At 37.6% G+C, this 20,516-nt stretch overlaps 1 protein-coding gene across 1 annotated transcript; it reads right to left on the bottom strand.

Annotated features, from left to right (window-relative positions):
• Positions 1-4,196: 4,196 nt before the first annotated feature.
• Positions 4,197-19,141, bottom strand: LOC105442296 (transmembrane protease serine 3-like). The gene is made up of 12 exons (XM_030996864.1): positions 19,012-19,141; positions 17,734-17,841; positions 17,262-17,380; positions 16,205-16,439; positions 15,563-15,761; positions 13,639-13,910; positions 13,007-13,146; positions 11,722-11,875; positions 8,579-8,938; positions 8,014-8,385; positions 7,523-7,621; positions 4,197-6,747 (listed from the first exon to the last, which is right to left on the bottom strand). The coding sequence occupies exons 1-12, from the start codon at positions 19,088-19,090 to the stop codon at positions 6,743-6,745; spliced, it is 2,142 nt and encodes a 713-aa protein (XP_030852724.1). The 5' UTR covers positions 19,091-19,141; the 3' UTR covers positions 4,197-6,742.
• Between the last annotated feature and the right edge of the window lie 1,375 nt (positions 19,142-20,516).

Here is a 20,516-nt window from a genome sequence, read left to right as displayed (position 1 = left end):
ATGCCTCATCACATCCTACTGTCTAAACTATCTGCACAGTTTAATGTCACAGGTACTCTCTGGAAATGGATTAAGTCCTTCCTCGTTGGACGATTACAGCGTGTAATTTTTCAGGGTTCCTCTTCTCCCTGGGTTGATGTGACTTCCGGAGTGCCCCAGGGTAGTTGTTTAGGCCCTCTCCTTTTCAACCTTTTCATCAATGATATTTCCCTCCCCCTTTCTTCTAAATCTGTTATGTTTGCTGACGACATTCTGATGTTTCGTACGGTGCAGTCACCCAATGATGAAGAGAGGTTTCAAACTGATTTGCAACTCCTACATGAATGGGCCGAGCAGAACCAAATGGCTTTCAATCCCTCCAAATGTAAAATACTCCATGTAACTAGGAGCAGGAATCTGCAACCCCCAATATACAAACTCAACACGTCTGACCTCTCACGTGCCCCTTCATATGTTTATCTAGGGGTCACAATTTGTGCTAATCTACAATGGAACACACATATTGATAATATCGTCAAAAGGGCCAACCGTCTCCTCGGGTTCATTAGAGTAGTGGCAGGTCAAGCTTCAACACAAGCCATTTTCTCTCTTTACAAAGCTCTCATTCTTCCAATATTAGAATACGGATGTCCAGCCTGGCATCCTCACACCCTCAAACAAGAGCAGCAATTAGAACGCGTTCAGCGCACAGCCACACGTATTGCCCTTAAACAACGGAGAGGCGACATGTCTTATGAAGATAGACTCACTACTCTTCACCGGTCAAGCTTATCTTCCTTCTTTCATTCACTTTCAAATGCCTCAGTGGTCTCACCCTTTGTGAGGCTCTTACTGAATCCACCCAGATCAATTCCAGGCGGCAAGAGGTACTTACATTCCGCCACCTTCCTTCTCGGAGACAGGCACTTTTTCTTTCTCCATCTCACCGCTTTCCAAGACTGTGGAACAACCTTCCCACAGAAATAAAAGATACTGCTGTACTTAATTCTATTCCATCCTTCCTTTCAACACTGAAACAATCTCTTCTCAGTGTTAATTGAACTCATTAAATTCAATGTAAAACAATGTATTGATAATTATTAATGGTAATATTTTTCATACTCGTGTCTGATTTCAAATTCTGTCCATTTCTCTCAAGCTGATCGTCACTTAAAAGCAACTGTTTTATTATTGTACTGTGCCTTTTTGGAAACCCTAAGATTAATTATACATCTTACCTAGATCATAACTGACTAATTTATTTATTTTGTCACTTTGAAATAATATCAATATTGCAAGCTCATTTCTTCGTTCCGTTCAGTACATATTAGGCTTCAGATTACAATGTTATTCATTTCATTTTGTAAGTTAGAAATTATTGTTAAGCATTTTATACTATTATGTAACTTTCCTCCCCAATAATAATCATATCAAATGTTTCTAATGTAAGCACCAAGTTATTGATTTGAAAATTTATATATTTATGTGATGAACGTAAAGACATAATGATGTAATGAAAGTAATCAAGGATATAATAGTAATTGCTCCAACTATTGTTATCCTGATATATATATATATATATATATTTATTTATTTTCTCATATTGTGAATTTTTATTCTGTTCTTTACTCTTAATTTTCCAGGATGCAGACTGTGGGGGGTGACATGCTTTCGAGTAATAGCAATTTAAATTGCTTTTGTCACCCCTGACCAGCAGATTGTATCCTTCTCTCTATCTCCTCTCCACTTTCATAAAGCTGTTTGAATGTATTATGAAATGTCTATGTATTATCTGATTGTTATACTCATTGTATGTTTTCCGATTGGTCAAATAAATAATAATAATAAAAAGATATAGATATGCATCGCATTCTTCATGTCATAACAAATACATTGACTAACTTGGTAAAAAAAGAACAAACCTCAAATTTATGAATTAATTATATACTAAGGAATATGAAATTATAATTTGTTTCAGAGTATATTAAATACAATCATAAAAAACTTTTGTGATACAAAACCCATGACAACATGGCTTGGACTGATTATTTGAACGTTTACTATGGATCAGTTGAAGTGAATGCAAAACTGCGGTTTCCTTATTTACATTTAAAACAAATTTAATCAGTGGTTTTTATGTTCAGAAATATACAGTGTAACTTCAAAAGAACTCCATGGGACTATGGAAAATTGATCGCTTTAATTGAACTTATTTGTGCCAGGGCTGACAAAAAAAAAAAAAAAAAAAAAAAAAACCCGGTATATATTATTAAGAAATAAAATCATTTGGAGTGTCTTGCCGAAGTAAAAGTTAATAAAACAATGTTTTGAAATAACGAGGTCCCACTGTTGTTTATATTACTGTTATTAATTTATTTTCTTTTTTTATATACAAAAAAAGATAATACAACCAAATAAAGATAGAGTTTTCCAGTGTGTGTAACAAAGAGGGAACTATATGGGTATGGACCTCTAACTGATGTCATAGGTAAGTGCAGAGTAGGACTGTTAATAAATGAGAAATTTTACCACTGGTAAAAAATGGCAAAAGTGACCTCTAATTGATGCCATATAAGTAGGTGGAGAGTAGGACTATTAGTCTAAATCAAAATACACGATAATTGTTATTTCGTTCAGAGGTCTAGGTACCATTTTCAAGAGACAGGAATTGTTTAAAATGATTTCTAACCCTGTTCAATTATCTGACCCCGCCCACTGTTCTCCAATCCATCCTTTCCTATATTTTGACCGTCTTTAATTCTACGATTCCGTTTTTTGGGTCTCTGACACTTCTTTCTCTCCCAATGTCGGTGCTTTACCGTCATGTCTGCAAATTATCACCCACCACCGCCCGTCCTCTGACTCTTTCTATCCCTTCCCATCCCTTTCTACCTCTCCGCCTTTCTCTCTCTCATGCTCTCTCATTTCAACGCCCCCTCTCTCTAACTCTCTGTCCCTCTTCCTCTATTTTAATTACTCTCTCTCTGTCTCCGTCCCTCTCTTCCATCTCAATCTCTCTCCATCCCTTTCCTCTATTTCAATTTCTCTATCTCTCTTTCTCTCCATCTCTCACCTCTCACCTATATCATCCATTTCTATCTTTCCGCCTTTCTCTCCCTCATGCTCTCTCAATTCAACGCCCCCCTCTCTCTCTAACGCTCTGTCCCTCTCCCGAGGTCAAGGTCTGGACATGCGATCGATAGACCATCCATCTTTTTCTGAATAATAATTGCATATCAATGCCACTCATTGTTTACTGTACAAAATCACAGTACTGATTAAAGGTGCAGCAAGTTAATTTGGGCTAAGTCATAATTATAATAAAGATATCAACTGCCTGTTGCTACGATAAGTATATGAGCTACATTTTATCTGTAATGCTGTGTTACAAAATAGATAAACTTATGCATCAAATGAAAAAGTGGGAATCGGACCCATCTTAACATCATCAGTCCAAGACGTATCATCTATTCACAGATCTCACATTCATGTAGATCTCTATGTTTATATCAGATGTCTTAATTTTAAAAAAGAGAATTGGATGTAATAAATTTATTATTTGAAAGAAAAGACAAGACACTTTTGGAGCAGAAGTGAGATTTTCAGAAGAAAATAATGAAGAAAAGAAGAAGAAGAGGACGAAAAAAAAAAGATGAGGAAGTAGACGAATAATAAGAAGAAGAGATAGAAGTAAAAGAAGAAGAAGAAGAAGAAAGAAAAAGAAGTAGGAGGAAAAGGAGAAGAAGAAGAAGAAGCAAGAACAACAATAAAAGCAAGTAGCAGCAACAGCAGCCGCATGTATTAGCAGTATAGTTTTAGTAATAACGCTGATGCAGATAATGCTGATAATGAATAAAATGATAATGATAATAATAATAGTAATAACAATGATACTAATAATAATGATGGTGATGATAATGATAATGATGATGATGATTGGCTTTAGTTTTATTGTAAGTCTTGAGGCTTACCTTAAGGATTTAGGTAAAACTGAGACCTATCGCCTGTAATGTAAACTGTACTTTTGAACGATTTGCATTTTCCCTATCCAACTAATATTATTATAGTTGAGCACACAAAGAATTATACATGAACATATCATATCGCCACTTCTTTTAAGTTGCCTCATTCAATATTATTTAAACTGTACAATATATCAAATCATTTCATACCAAAAATTTTGATATTGTAATCATGAAACAATGGACAAAACGCAATCAGCTGTTTATAATTGCTTTATTTTTTCCCAGAAAAGAAAAACAAGTAGTATTCAACAAGTACAATTGAAAAGGCATAATTATGTGGAATATCAATACAAAGACAAGACATTATTACGGAGTAATCACAACAATGATACCATTTCGTTTTATATGGCGAATATCACATTACAATATTCCGTTTATATGCGCTTCCAAGTGCTAAGAAAATTACCTTATAAAGTATCCCGGCATAAGCTACGCGACCGGTATAGGCTCACACTTATGTGTTCGAATAAAAGAATTTTACAAGTCAATACCCATTTATCATTTGACAAAATATAATAGAGTATAATCATAACAGTTAAATGTAAAATAAAGAAAGACGAGGAGACCTTGGTTGAAGCACAGCTTGTTATAAAGTTAAGGACCCCTCATATGATGTGACAAAGATTACTGATTCATGAATACAACAACATATATGGAATATATAATACTATTTACAAAATACTCTTAGAGAACAACTACCCATTTGCCATGGGTGTAGAGTGGCAAATGTAGATGTTATGTCCTGCCAAAGAGGACACAATGGAATATACTCAAGTTCAACCACTTACAAGAATCATGGTTTACTAGGGGGAGAGATGGCGCTCGATTTTCCGACGGCTCATTTTTCTGAAGGTTCGTAATTCCTAAGCTTCATAATTGGGAAATTAAACAAGGTTAATAATTCTGAAAATGAAATATATAGGGTTCATGATTCCAAATATTACATGTGGTTCTATACTTCTACCGCCTTTCCGGAATTATGAACCAGTCCTCCGGAATTGTGTGCCCCCTTCCATTTTTCGGAATTACGAAACTTTGGAGCAACGAACCTTGGGAATAACGAACCTTCAGAATTACAAACCTTCGGAATGAATTTTGAGGAATAACGAGCATTCTAAAATATGAAACTTCGTTAAAAAAAAAAAATCAAAAAACGACATATAATCGTTTTCCTTATACATATACCATGTTCATAGTATCAAGTATCAATTATCAAGTTTATTTGTCTTCCAGAAAAACACATGTGAAAAAATATAATAGAGTATAATCATAACAGTACAATGTAGAATAAAGATGGACGAGGAGACCTTGGTTGAAGCACAGCTTGTTATAAGTTAAGGCCCCCTCATGTGATGTGACATCGAGAGTAGAGTTAAATATGCTACAGTACACAACAAAAAAAGCTTGATAATACATTTATGTGTCATCGAAATACTTGTGATCGTTTTCCTTATACATGTACCATGTACATAGTAACGTCGAGAGAGGCAAGTATTGATCAAATGCCTAGTCCGAGGGTACATTGTACGCATCCGGCAAAGATTCGAACCCTCAACCCCCCCCCCCCCCCGATTCAAAGTCAAGGACTTGAACCATGAACCATACACATTAAAATTGTTAAAGGAGAGAGTGTACATTCGCCAAACTCTAATTTCAGATTACTCACCATAAATATGTTATAAAAATCAAATTTTCCCAATATTCATGAACATCACCTGACTTTAACATAAAAACAAAACAACGAGTGCAGCACGAATGTATTAGGCTACATAAAGTAATATTATTTTATAATGTTATAATTATTTCTCTATCACCACAAATATGAAAAATTTAAAGTATAATTTCTATATAAGAGAATACAAACAAACCAAAAGGAAGAGGAAATTTGACGTGTTTGGAAACCAGCAGAACTAAACAAAAAACAGTACACGGGCTTTTAGTAGGCCCCGGAATACATCATTATTTCATCTGATTTATTTCATCTATAAAAATGCACAGGTCAAGGTCATAAAAATGCACATATACCTTGTAAGGGATATGTAAAAAAAAAACATTTGGACTCTGATAGAAAATGTTGGTATTATCTTGTATATTTTCTATTAAATTCCAGATGTTTTGACATATTTACGTATTGTTGAGAGGACCAAACCCCATTACCGTAATAGAAAAAGCAATATGTTTTAATAATGTCAGTATTGAAGGGGAAAACAAACCTGACCAAGTTTCATCATTGTAGCTCATGTGAATTGGGTAAACTAGTTTGATATGTTCTATTCAATGTCTATTATAACAAACAGCGTGAAAAAAAAATATCATTCAAGTAATGGTTCAGTATTATGAGCCAATTAGAGATCTGCCACATTGTCACGTGGTAAATAAAGAGGTTTAATATACACATGTATCCCGTTTCCCGTATTCAATATCTTGTTCATGACTTTGAAGAACAAATCTCTCGAATAAAGTAAATGCAAGGGGCACGATATATACAACAAAAAAACGAAAGGGAGAAAGGGAAGGGAAAAGTGAAAAGTGAAAAGAAGTAAATAAAGTCTCCTGCCTCGTTCCCCCTCGTAGGTAGCCTCAACAATTTATACTTCATACATCTAATAAAATAACTGCCAATCCCAGTAATGCCAGAGGCCCCCGCTACACCACTGCCTTACTGAATTATTATATTCTTGTCTAGCTATCTCTTCGTGGTGCTATGTCTTGAGGGTATCGAGTCCATTTGTCTTGTCCTAACCTGAACGTTGGAGAAGAGAACAAGGTCACAATAAAGATATGTACAAAATATAAAACGGTGCTTTCCACGACTTGAAAATGAGTTAAGTGATTTAGTCATCCTTGCACAGTCAACGCTAGAAAAAATGGGACTTTGTGTGACATTTCTGTACAAAACGAAGAGAGTGTAACTCGGAAAACAGCACTTTGTTCAAAATCAAGAATGAAACATTTTTGCGCAGACCAATTTTCACGAGCTTTTCGAAATTAGCCAGTGCTCACTCAAGCATAAAATGTTGTCAATATTTTTAGTGCTGTCCGTTTGAAAAGACCCTCACCCATAATTAAGCATACACATCGCACACAAAATCGTAAAGTGCTCTTGCCAAAAAATGTTGGTCTTAATTTTGAAATAGGTACTTCTGCAAATTATTTATATATATATAAATATATATTTATATTCAGGGAAAAATTATGAGAGCTCGGTTAGCAAAGGTGTTGTGTTGTACTTGGTGTTTCCGGACTGTGAACCATAACGTACGGGCTTCGAATGCCTATTGCGGGGTAAATGTACTTAAGCAAGACATTTATCTACATTTGACCAAGGTGTAGAAAGGGAATACCTGGCAGGATTTATTCCTTGAATGCACCGAGTGCCTATGTTTGCCGGAGCTAAAGAGAGATAATAGCACCCAAAGAGTACCCCTTGAGGGCGCATAGAGAGATTATATCATTATGTGATACGCGATTTACAAGTAAGGAAAACTAATATTGTAAGTATGAGGGGGGAGACATACCTTTTTGACAGTAATCCCATTTGAAGCCTTCGGGACAGAAGCACTGTAAACTTCCATGGATGTCTGAAAATGTTCCTCCATTCTGGCAAGGGTTACTTTCTGGAAAGTAGCATTGTTCATTTAGCAAAAGTAATGAAAGTATTGATATTCTTTCACCTCAAAATGGCTAAAGTGTCTTAAGTTTTTTTGTAATTGGGTTGAGAAAAGCAAAAGAATAGCAAAATACATTGTCCATTTTACAACTTTAATAAGGTAATAAAGATCAATATATATTTCAAAATTTTGCAAACTGGTCGCGCAGAGGTATTATGTTTTAGTTGTTTTAGTCTCTTATGGTTAATATATCAACTGTCGTGCTTTTTTCTTCATAAAGGTTCCCTTTTAAAACTATTTCAAGTATTTTGAGGTTAAAAGAGTTTTCCATGTTTGTTTTTATAGATTAATGAATAAGTTTATTAATGTTTTGATGTTAGAAGAAATACACATCTCACCTTCAGTCCTTTCTGCTGTTAGATTCACCAAGAATCCACTTCCCTTAAGCGGACCGACCGCTCTACTGGAGTCCCCAGTATTCGACACAAATCTAAACCACATTTTTTGAGTGGGGGAGGTAATATCTTCAGGCAATTCACTTCCAGTCAACTCCACTAGGATTGTGAATTTTATAGGACTCGAGCCGTAGCCCACGGTAAGCGAAGAACCGTTGGTGAGGTTAAAGAAGTCGAAACGCGCCCTCACGCTGTGATCCTGAGGAGCCATTATCCGCCAAATCTCGTGCACGCTGTCGCTTGCAACAAGAGGAAAGTCTGGTGAGCGTAGCTGTTGGACCGTAGACTCGTTCACCAAGATTAGAGAATTGTCACCTGTTACAACAACAAAAAAGGATAACACTAAATGTGGCAGAAATACAGGCATGTTTTTTCCTATAAAAAAAGAAAAACGAGAATAAATTGAGAAATTGTATGTTTGATGTGAAATAATTTTATGATCATCTGATCATTCTGAAGATTATAAAATCCCTAGAATTTTACCATGACACGAAGACGATCTTATTACCTCTCGGATCCACAGCGTTCAGTGTTGCCATGAATCCAACGTCAGTACGTTTGTAATTACTGAAGAATTTGAGCCACATATGGCGGCCATGTGACGTCACAATCGACCTTAACCCATAGCCCGTGAGCCTCGCAAGCTCTGTGTAGGTCAGTGGCGTCAGTCCATCGCCCACAAACAAGGTGTCGAAGTCAAATTCGGTAGCGAAGTCGACGATGTCCAGCCTGACGCTGTGGTTAACAGGGGCCGATACCTGCCAGACGATGTTATCGCCGATGTTGTAGTCGGAAGGGTAGTTTGGAGAAGTGATGTTCACTGGGACGGCACGCTCAAGGGTGATTTCAGTAATACCCGGTGTTATTGCTGAAAGAAATATAAATGTAACCAGAATATTTATGATTTTTTTTGTTTAATCCAATGAATAACGCCAAAACATATTTTTGAGACCATAATTTCAAGACGGAATATTGAACCTTGAAGTATAATAATAATAAAAAATAATATAAATATATAACGCGCACGTATCCGAAACTTCCGATCAAGGCGCGACAACATATATAAGCAGATTACTCAAAACAGTTCAACAGATATTATTTCTACACGTAATTAAACTTAAATCTTAGATAAACAGGAATTCAAAAATTATATAAACATAAATTCAAGTATTGGATAAACATATATATATATATATATATATATCCATACAGTTCAACATAATATAGTTCTTTAGGTCATGAAACTTAAACATCAGATAAATAAATACGCTTTCAACTGTGATTTAAATTGTTCTGTGAATTCTAATTGTCTAAGATGAGAAGGAAGAGAGTTCCAGAGGTGCGGCTTTTGCGAAGGTCCTGTCTCCATACGTCACCGTTCTTGTCATTGGCACGACTAGTCTCGTAGCCTCTGAAGACCTAAGTGACCTCACTGACTGCGTTACTGATACCATCTCAGAGAGGTACTGGGGAGCCTGACCATGCAGAATTTTGAAGGTAGTCAAGCAAATCTTGAACACGATACTCCTCTTTACCGGTAGCCAGTGCAATTGACGAAGGATATGACTTATTCGAGCATACTTCCCTGTCTTAGTAAGAACACGGGCTGCGTTGTGGTGTACTCGCTGCAAACGAGAAAAGGCTGAGGAAGGGACACCGACCAGGAGGGCGTTACAGCAGTCCAATCTGGAAGTTACCAAGGCATGGATGATCTGTTCTTTAGTCTGCTTCGACATGTATTTACGGATTCTCCTGACATTCCGAAGGTGGAAATTTGAACTTCTGCAAATGACAGAAACATGCTTTTCCATATTGAACAGATGGTCAAAGACGACTCCCAAATTCCTAGCTGAACTTGATGGAGAGATAGTATGACCACCATTGTTCAGATTTCGAGGTTAAACAATTGAGTGATTGTGACGAGATCCAAGCACCAGCATTTGAGTCTTTTCTGGATTCAGTTTAAGGAAATTAGAACTCAACCATGCTTGTATGTCACTCATACATGATTCCATCTGATCGAAGTTAGCCGAAGCATCCCCTGGACGAAATGTGAGATAGAGTTGGGTGTCATCAGCGTAGAAATGAAACTAAACCTGATGGTAACAAGTGATGTATCCAAGTTGTAATATGTAGATAGTAAAGAGTAGCGGGCCTAAGACCGACCTCTGAGGTACCCCACACTTGAGAGGACAAGGTTCAGATATATTGTCACCAAAACGCACCACCTGAGATCGGCCAGAAAGGTATGATTCAATCCAACGCAAAGCTGAACCTTTTACACCAAGCCTTTCGGAAAGTCTTTTAAGTAAGACTTGATGATCGATGGTGTCGAACGCAGCGGATAAGTCCAACATTACAAGCAGCACCATTTGGTGCTTGTCGATAGCAGTGAGAATGTCGTTTGAAACTTTCAAAAGAGCACTTTCAACACTATGCCCGATCTTATACGCCGACTGCATGACTTCCATGAGGTGGTAGAATTCCATGTAGTCCACCAGCTGATGAAAACAACTCTCTCAAGAACTTTTGAAGCGAATGGCAGATTTGAAACAGGACTGTAGTTAGAAAGCTGTTCAGGATCTGAGCCAACCTTTTTCAGCAGGGGAATGACCACGGCATGCTTGAAGTCATCAGGTACTTCTGAGGCCTGAAGAGATGAATTCACTATGTTCATGATACCACAAACAAAAGTTGCTGATAGTTGTTTAATGATCCATGTTAGAACAGGATCCAACTGACAAGATTTGTTTGGAGTAGTACGTATTATCCTTATAATGTCTTCAATCTCAGCAGGCTCAAATGTTGATAGTTCAGAATCACAAGCCGATGCATTTCTCAGCCCGCGGTTTTCGGGCCGCTCTTGTCTACTCTCAATTGTCTCTCTTATTGACCGAATCTTATCCAAGAAGAATGCACTAAACTGATTAGCTAACTCCTCATCATCATCGTGAGAAGGAAGAGCAACAGACTTGGATGGACTCAACAGGTCATTAATCATCTGGAAGAGACGCTTGGGATCTTTTCCACACGCCGATAATTTGCTAGCTATGTATAACTACTGTGAACTTATAATCGGAAGAATTCGGACTCCTATCGAAGGGCAGGTTGATGTGCTGGCAAGAGGGCCACTTCACTTCACAGATGCTGCTCCCAAACTGTGGAATAACCTACCGATCACTTCGTAGCCACCAAACTGTCAATACCTTCAAAAATTATCTCAAAACTTTACTTTTCTGTTAACAATATAACTGTAAAGCGCATTTGAACACGTTTATGGAAAATGCTCTATATAGATTATTATTAATATTATCATTATTCACGGTCAAAGGGGCCAGTTGATCAAATACAATAATGGGAACCAAAAGGCTTCAGAAAGCTATAATTGGCCAGTCGCACATACATTCATTGGTTTAACCTTTAGCCGAAGTCCTCTCCATACAATCCCTAAATATTTCGAAGAATCAACTCCTCATCAATTTCAATGGCATGTAGAAAATCATTGGATTTTGTAATACGCCATTGTAATGCAAGCACATTTCAGTAGGTGGTGGACAAAGGCTTTTAAAATTGCCGTGTATTGTTGTTTATGTTGTTGTTGTTGTTGTTGAAAGTCTTCCGATCATGATTCTCCTGCACAGGTGTACTCACCTCCTGAAACCACAGCTGTAATAAATGACTGGAACTGTGAGATTCGGGTGTAGATGCTGTCCGAGAGTGATCCTGCGCATCCAAAGCTTGTTGATCCGACCAGATGCCATCGACCATCATCACCCTCACAGGTCAAAGGCCCACCTTTGTCTCCCTGATTTTTGTAGTAATAAACACGAGATAATACAATTGAATTGGATGACTTGCAAACTAAACAAATATCCTACATAGGCAGGCACGTAGCCACGGAGGGGGGGGGGGGCACGTGACCCCCCCCCCCCAAAAAAAAAAAAAAATCCAAGATCGGTTGAACTTTTTAGATCCCTTTTTTTACCTCGATCGATTACACGTATGTGCCCCCCCCCCCCAAAAAAAAAAAAAAAAAAAAAAATCAAACTCTGGCTACGGGCCTGTACATAGGACCACACACATTAGTGTAGCTTTCGAAAAAAAGTACATGTATTCGGAACCTGGCAGTTTGATATATATTAAAGGGGTATGTTAGTCAGTGTGTCCAAATTCTGAAACAAAGACAAAAAGGATATAAAATTGAAAATAACTAAGTAAAAAAAAAATACCACTGCAGTCAGTGTCACAGTTATGAGGGAAACGGGAGTACAGCCCAAATAATCGGTCTAATGAAAATAACAAATGATGGGAGAGCAGAAAAGCAACTTGGGTAAAAGGTAATGACTCAATCCTATGCCCTTATCTCCTTCCATGCTGTCGTAGTAGAGAGGTTTGATGGCTATACTGGAAATTCGAAGGTCATGGGTTTGACTCCTGGCACGGCACTGATGTCCTTTGACAAGGCATTAATCTACATCTGCCACTCCATACCCAGGATCAAATGTGGACACTGTAGGAGCACGAAGCCTGTGTGATAGTTATTTCGTTATGCCCTCACGGTGACCCTGTGGTAGGAATACTCCCCAAAGAGTGGAGATGCTGCATATTTTGCGTATGAATGAATTCATTGTCCGGGATGATAATATTTTTAAAGCGCTTAGACACGGTATTTTGTTTTAAGCACTATCCATGTATAAATCTAGATTTTTCATTATATTCATTTTTAGTAATACTAGTAGAAGTGTAAGTAGTAGCGGTATTAGTAGTAGTAGTAGTAGTAGTAGTAGTAGTAGTAGTAGAAGTAGTAGTAGCATTCTCTTTAATTCAAACCTCATAACAGTTGCCTATTGTGTCCGATACCCGCTCCCATGACACCTGTCCCCCCCCCCCCCCGCACACATGACTAAACTCAGGCTGCGCCATAGATAGCAGTTACCTGACAAGCATCAATTCCACCTGGCGCATATCTAGCACATATCTCTTCTTCTGCCAGAGACCCGTTGTAGAAAAGTTCAGAATTGCACCGGTCTTGGTCAAGAAGGGTCACCACTGCTTTTTTCAAGCTCTCTGCCAACGCTGCGAAATATTAAAGTAAATCATCGTTTACATCTTCTGTAAGCAAACGAATTTCAAATCTAATTATCATTAAACGTTTGAAACCATTTAAAGAGTTATAGAAAGGTAGAGTGGATTCAGCACTGCTATTTAGCATGATTTTTCATTTTTATTCCATCCAATAAATACATTAATTAATAATAATTAGGTGAATAAGGGTATCAAGTTAGGTGGATGAAATCATATTGGATATAAGTTTTCAGATCTACGTAAAGAAGAACTACTAAAGGGCATGTTCAAAGCTTCCCTGTTTGAAAGAGGCCTTTTGGATATAACATTTCTTTCAATCAGATAACCTAGAGAATTGATTGGCTAAAGGTTTATTCATTATTGTTTGTCTGTTTAGTAGCACTGTTAGGATTTTGTTTCATTACAGAGCAGTAGAGTAGCTGCGCTATATACATTAATGTAATTATTATAATCATTATCAAATATAAGTAAAGCAGTACATACGTCGGCTATACAATTTCAATGTTTCCCATCCAGCGACGAGGCAGCGACGATAGTCCTTGAGTTCATCCGAGGATTCCGAGAGACACGCGGGTCTAACGTAGTCACTGAATGTCACCGGTTCAGCAAGTCGTATCAGAGCGATGTCGTTGAAGAACCAATTGTTGTCGTACTCGGGATGGACGAAAATATCAGCCACCTCAACCGCTACCTCGTTGTCGGAGTCATCCGTCAAATGTGCGTTCCCAAAAACCACACGATCGACGTAGTATTCACTATAAATGATAGTGGATGTAAAATCACTGATTTTTACAAGGGCGAAATATAATCATGTATATCAAAAGGACATTTTAATGGAGCTGCATTTATTTGAGCATGATATATATTATATATTTACTGTAGTTTCATACATGTACATCATAATTTCATTATATATTACAAACATTGTATCTGCTATGTCTCACAGGGGAATTAACTAGCTCCTAATACATCGGACGTTATACCGTCATGTCAATGTAAGTCTCTAAATTAAACATAATTTTGTAACAGCACTGAAGTGCAATCCCGTCATCTGATAGTTATACTCGGAGGGGGTATAGTAACGCTGCCGTTCGTTCTTCCGTAACAAATCTGGTTCCCGATCGATAAGTTTAGTAATGTTTGACGGATTTTAATAAAATTTAATATGAAGGTACATGGTATCAAAACACAGCCTAAGTTCGAGTTCGGAGTATGTAGGTCAAAGGTCATAACTCATTAAATATGCGAATCTGATTTCCATTCGATAAGTTTAGTAATGTCTGACAGATTTTAAAGAAATTTGATATGAAGGTACATGGTTTCAAAACACAGCGTAAGTTATATTTCGGAGTATGTAAGTCAAATGTCATATAGCTCATTAAAAATGCGAATCTGGTTTCCGTTCGATAGCTTTAGTTATGTTTGACGGATTTTAATGAAATTTGATATGAAGGTACATGCATGAAAATACAGCCTAAGTTCGATTTCGGAGTATGTAGGTCAATGTTGAATGGTCATAACTCATTAAATATGCGAAAATACCTAATTATTATGCGAAAATGTGGTTAACTTCCTTTCCTAGTAATATAATATTATATTCTAATTAAAGGTAAAGACCAGTATTGGCAACGCCCCAATTTCAAAAAATGAAATGGAAGCTCTCATTACCAATCATGTGAAAGAATATGTTTTGACTAATACATGATGATAAAAAATTTGCCGGGAAACCGCCTACTAATTCATATATTTGGTAAACTTATTTCTCTCATGGTCTGGTGAGAGAGATAGGGTAGTCCCATATACATCTTTCTGTGTATAGTGCTTGTAACTTTACGAAGAATGGGCCAAATTTCTTATCATTTTGATGATTCCAGAACCTTGCAGATGCTAGATGCTAGATGATCAACCTTTTCTGATCGATTCCACAACGTTTCTTTCACAATGCAATCGCATGACCATTACTGGTCTTTACCTTTAAGGTAACTTGTTCTGACGTATTAGGCCATTATACCCTGCGAGTGAATGCTACGCTTTGGGTTTACTGGTTCTATTTATTTCATACATACATACAATTACTTTTCATATAGCGCAACGTTCAATAAAATGTTGCTTAATGCCTTTTACATGATATTGTAATTGGGTTGATCTGTTCTGAAGAACAGATATATAATTGGGTGTACAGTTATTGACTACTAGTGATAGACTACTTTATATATATATTTTCATGACTATGATTATTTAGACGAAAACTCAGTGCATACTTTGTTTAGTTATAGTACATGCACTCTTAAGGTAAACACGTTCGTTTCTATATAAATTAAACGAATTAAATATCCCTGTGAAGGTAAGGTGTCAATTTGCTTTCATTTCCACAGAGCAAACGATTTCATAGTGGCATCATACTTACACGCAGTGAGCGGCGGTAAGAACCCATTGAGAGTTAATCAGGGTAGACCCACACCAATGTCCTCCAAAATCCAATCCTTCGATGCGGAGTGAACCAATCCAAGGGAATTCCCCTTGGCGTGCGTTGGTACCACCAAGAACCCTGTTTTGGTCTGGTGCGTATGCAGGGCGTGTCCCGCATATGTTGGTATCGAAAATATCTGGGGGAGGGATAAAGTTGCAAGTCAGTGGCACAACGACGGGAATGGAAGGGACATCCACTCAATTTGAATAGCACCCCTTTGCCTCCCCCCAAAGCAAATGAAACTAAACAAAGCATACATCGAAAATAAAATGAAAAGAGGAGGGGAAAGGATGCCCACAGAAGATGATAGACCATCTTTGAATACCCTCCAATCCACGTATCATTTGGTTGCTGATTTTCATGTTTCTCTAAAAACCCACTTGGCAGTAAGATCAGTGCCGCAATCCCCATCTCATTAGCTGTACGCCACTGCCACATGTGATGAATTCAATAGAAAATGCTGATATCTTTTCTTCGGTTTTATGAACTATCATTTATAAACACTTAGTGCATCTTGTTAAGTTCAAGCATATTCTGAACTCGATATCATCTACATGAATATGTGTGCACCGTCTTTACCTCCCGCAGGGCCAAAACAGCTCCCATCTTCCTCCTGTTCATCGGTAAACAACGAGCAGTTGACGGGCCAAGGACGGTCGAGGAGTTGCTCAAAGGATGCCTTGCAGGCATCAGTGACTGCCAAACAGTCGGAGTAGCACACCCGATGGGTGGGGCCGTTATGGGTGCATTCCGGATAGTAAACGGAGCACATGAAAGGGAACAGGTGATCATGGCACGATGATATAGTAGTTCCCTAGGGTAGGTCATTAGAAAGTATAAACTTTGAGAATTTCACGTCATTGCAACGTAGTTTGTGTATGGTAATTCAACATCGTCAGTGTAGCCAGCAGCTCTTGCAAGTGGTAGGGGAGACCACGCAGGCGCAGATCCAGGGGAAGGGGGGGCCGAGCGGGCTTTACCCCCCCCCCGCCAAAATTAGTATCAAAGTATGCTCATCTGACCGTAATGAAATACCTAACACCCCTAAGCTTCCGGGGGCTCTGCCCCCTAGATCCACCTAGGGGCCTGAGGCGGGTCCCTATAAATAGATGATCATCTGACGATAATTTATTGCCTAAAACCCCTGAGCTTACTGGGGGTCCGCCCCCTGGACCCCAGGCCAATTAGTGACCTGCCAGTGTCACAAATAGGGTATGAAAGTATGCTCATCTGACCGTAATTATATGCCTAAAACCCACAAATATAACATAAATTATGTATTTTCAGACAAACAATAAATATTACATCAAAAAAAAAATCTCCAACATATTTTCAGTCGTTACGTCTCTAAAATATACATCCTTCTGTGTGATTGTCCTTGCTACCATGCATATCCCCTTGAATAGAATCACTTATACAAAATTATTGAATGCGTATTAACAAATACCAAATTCATTGGTTGATATGCAGGTCAATAATCGTAGTAAGGCAATGTTTTACTGAAGTTAAAACCAATTAATTAATCGTTCCTGGCATTATCTCTGAAAACCACCGACATTCTCGACAAACCCATCAATAATAAAGAATTAACTCAACATTTCTTTATAAAACAATTAAAATACGTTCCGCTGCTTACCATGTCTGTAAAGTTTCCCGCTGCAGCGTCTGCTGTCTCTGCGTTCCGATTCGGGAAAAAAGTCAAATTATAGGCCAGGCTCTGTCTACATATATCAAATTGAACTTGTTCGCAGTACGCTGGGTAGGAGAAAAATCAATCAATGAAGGGTAAACCAACAGCGATAACATGTCAGAGAAATCAGGAAAGCAGACAACATATAGACACATTAACAGCAAAAAAAGGGCAATCAAAATAGTTCCACCGCTGAAGGTCATTAAAGGCTTAATGTGTTTGGGGAACTGGTAAACAAAAACACAGGGGAAAAAAAACCTCTCTCTAAAGTAAAAATCCAGAAGTATAGAAACTCCCTCAATATAATTATAAAGATAGATAGGTGTGTAATACAATTGAAGGAAATGTAAATTTTATGTAACATTTATAACGATAGAAATTAATTGAGAAGCGAATGTAAACGTCAATAAAAACTTACGACAGTATTCCTCATCTGAGAAATCGAGACAGTCATTATATCCGTCACACCTTGCCGATTCGCTGATACACAGTCCACTCGAACATTGCATTTGACCGCTGCTGCATTCTGTCATGAAATATTTAAAGCAGCGAATTATAGATAGTCTCAACTCTAGTAAACAATTTGTTATCGTGTACTGTAACTGATAGATTTTGAATAGCAATATAATGTCTGGGCCCCGTCTTATAAAGAGTTGATATTAATCGCAACTTAGATGCGATTGATATCAATCGCAAGAATGTACATAAGAGATAGGAGACTCTAAACTTGCGATTGATGCGGATCAATCCCAACTCTTTATAAGACGGAGCCCTAATGGAATATTTTGAGTATAATTGAAATAATCACTCTGGACAGTAAATCAAATATTATAAGGCACGACCTCACTTTGATACAACATGCGGTTTTCGTTAGATGTCTTAAGAATATACGTTTAAGCATAACTGGCAAACCAATTATCGTAGGCCTACCTATCTTTAACAACCTCTGTCAGCGCAGTGTCTATTTGAATGGTTCTTAACTTATTTATCAGACGGGAAAGGAATATTTCTGAAATTACGTTTTATTACAGGCCTCTGTGTATTACACTTCACCAAAAACTATCTAGTGTTAGTGGAATATTTCCCCTCTTGCTTCATATGAAATTGAAGGATACTCTATATTTTTACTTTCATTTTTGATAATTTATTTCATCAAAGCATTCTAGGTAAAATATCATATAATTGACTTTTTGTGAGTGAGGGAAGTAACATTTTGATGCGTTAATAATCAGTGAAATGGTATTATGCATCCACTTACAGGAGTGGAGAATTTTCTTTCTTTTTGACTATTTAACATTATGATCAGCCAAATTAAATCGTCTTGCGTGCCCCGAGTGTCCCATGGGGTGCTAATAAGAAACATAACTAAGAAATAATAAGAAGAATAATAGCTACATTTATATTGAACACACATTCATCCCAGAGGAAGCTCAAGGAGCCTACAAAGTAAAATTATAACTCTTGTTTTAGCCCTGTTGCCCTAAGGGGTTAAAAGGATTCAAGGAATAAATTCCTACTGGGTTGCCATTTACTATGTCTGGAAGGATATTAACAAAGATAGATTAATGTCTTGCCAAAGGTCATTAGTGCCTCGGCGGGACTCGAAACGCAAACCATATCATCCACAGTCCGGTGACGTATCCACTAGGCCACGACACCTATTAAGGAGCAGAACCTATGTCTAATATGAACTTACCAGGGTTTAGTATAGCTGTGACACGAAGACTGAAGCCAATATCTCCCCTTGAGACATCCGTGGTAAACCTGACCCACATAGAGTGACTGGGTGTAGCGGGTTCACTGGAATAGTTATACCCAGTCAGTTTCCGAAGCTCCAAAGAACCAGGTTTATTGGGACCAGGCCCATAACCAATGTACAAGTAGTCGTAGTCCGTCTCTAGGGCCAGGTCTAGGATATGTATCTGGAGGATATGACCCACTGGAGCAGTGAGTACCCAAGTAAGGTCTAGGTTCGACTTGTAGTAGGATGGATAGCCGGGTGAAGATATGACGGTGGTTTCGTTCCATTCTAGTTCTATTACAGTGACGCTGGTATCTGTGCAATGAATTCATAATAATAATAATAATAATAATAATAATAATAATAATAATAATAATAATGATAATAATAATAATAATAATAATAATAATAATTATAATAATAATAATAATTGTAATAAAAATAATAACGATGAAAATAATAAAATAATAATGAAATGGTAATAAGAGTGATTTCAAAAGAGGTAATAATATCTTTAAACCAAAGAAGCCAAGGCATAAACGATGTTCTTCCTTAGAGCCCTGCAATTATTCTTATCCCAGCAATTGCCAGAATCGTGAAAGATTTTTCGAAGGAAAAGTAGAAGGTACCAGACTAAGGAAAACAGTAAGTAACTAGAAGGGGAATATCGCGACATGGTGTGCAATGACAATGCGAGAGTATACCAAGATAGCAGAAAAAATAAAAGCATATCTAAAGGAAATGAAACGGAGAGAGACATCTCTAAAAAAAACGTATTTAAAGAGGGTGGACCTAATTCGCAGATTCAAGAAGCATGAAAAGTCCTCCCAGTTCCATGTTTACCTAAAGATACGAAAAAGGTTTCTGTAGCTCTGTAACTTAAGTGAAACGCCTAATATTCTGTTTGCAATCCCGCTAATTAGGCAGAATTATCTCATGCATAAAGAACAGGAATATAAGAATTTACTAGATTCAATCGAATTCCTGCCCCCCCCCCCCCCATGACAAAAAACTGTAATAATATTTGTATTAAAGCCCCACTGCACTACTTGTAGCTACTTACTCCCTCTATATAGAAAACAATGCCTAAGCGGTGCCCGTTGGTCCCCCATGATCCCCTTTTCAAATGTTAATTGAGAGCTTAGTTGATGAGATAACAACCTGTCAGTGACCAAGTGGGAGCTCTAATCCCCCTGTCCAAACTAGTGCAGGTGGGATTTAAATGCCGTTTCATATCCTCATCCATGTACAAAATAATCAGAAATTAAAAAGTCTACCGAAATAGAGAACGGGGTATAAATAATATTTTCTTCCTGAATAACTTCCAATTGTTTTGTTTTACCTGAATGCTAAGAAAGTGTGTTTATGCTCGTAAGTAGGGAACCAGTGAAACGCCGAATTTAAGTCCTCTCCGAGCGACTTGCTAATGAGGATTAATACCTTACCGAAGAGCACTAGCG

This window comes from Strongylocentrotus purpuratus, unplaced genomic scaffold, assembly GCF_000002235.5.
Source record: "Strongylocentrotus purpuratus isolate Spur 01 unplaced genomic scaffold, Spur_5.0 spur5_scaffold_3, whole genome shotgun sequence".
NCBI lineage: Eukaryota > Metazoa > Echinodermata > Echinoidea > Camarodonta > Strongylocentrotidae > Strongylocentrotus > Strongylocentrotus purpuratus.
Note: the sequence above shows the minus strand (reverse complement) of the source record. Positions and strands in the feature narration are given on the sequence as shown.

Bases quoted from the DNA above. Each gene is read 5' to 3' on its own strand.
- LOC105442296 (XM_030996864.1), bottom strand. From the start codon at position 19,090: ATGTGGGTCAGGTTTACCACGGATGTCTCAAGGGGAGATATTGGCTTC. The intron at 16,440-17,261 runs GTAAGCAGCGGA...GACCTACCCTAG, and splicing joins CGGGAAACTTTACAGACATG to GGAACTACTATATCATCGTG. The intron at 13,911-15,562 runs GTAAGTATGATG...TATCATTTATAG, and splicing joins CTTACCGCCGCTCACTGCGT to TGAATACTACGTCGATCGTG.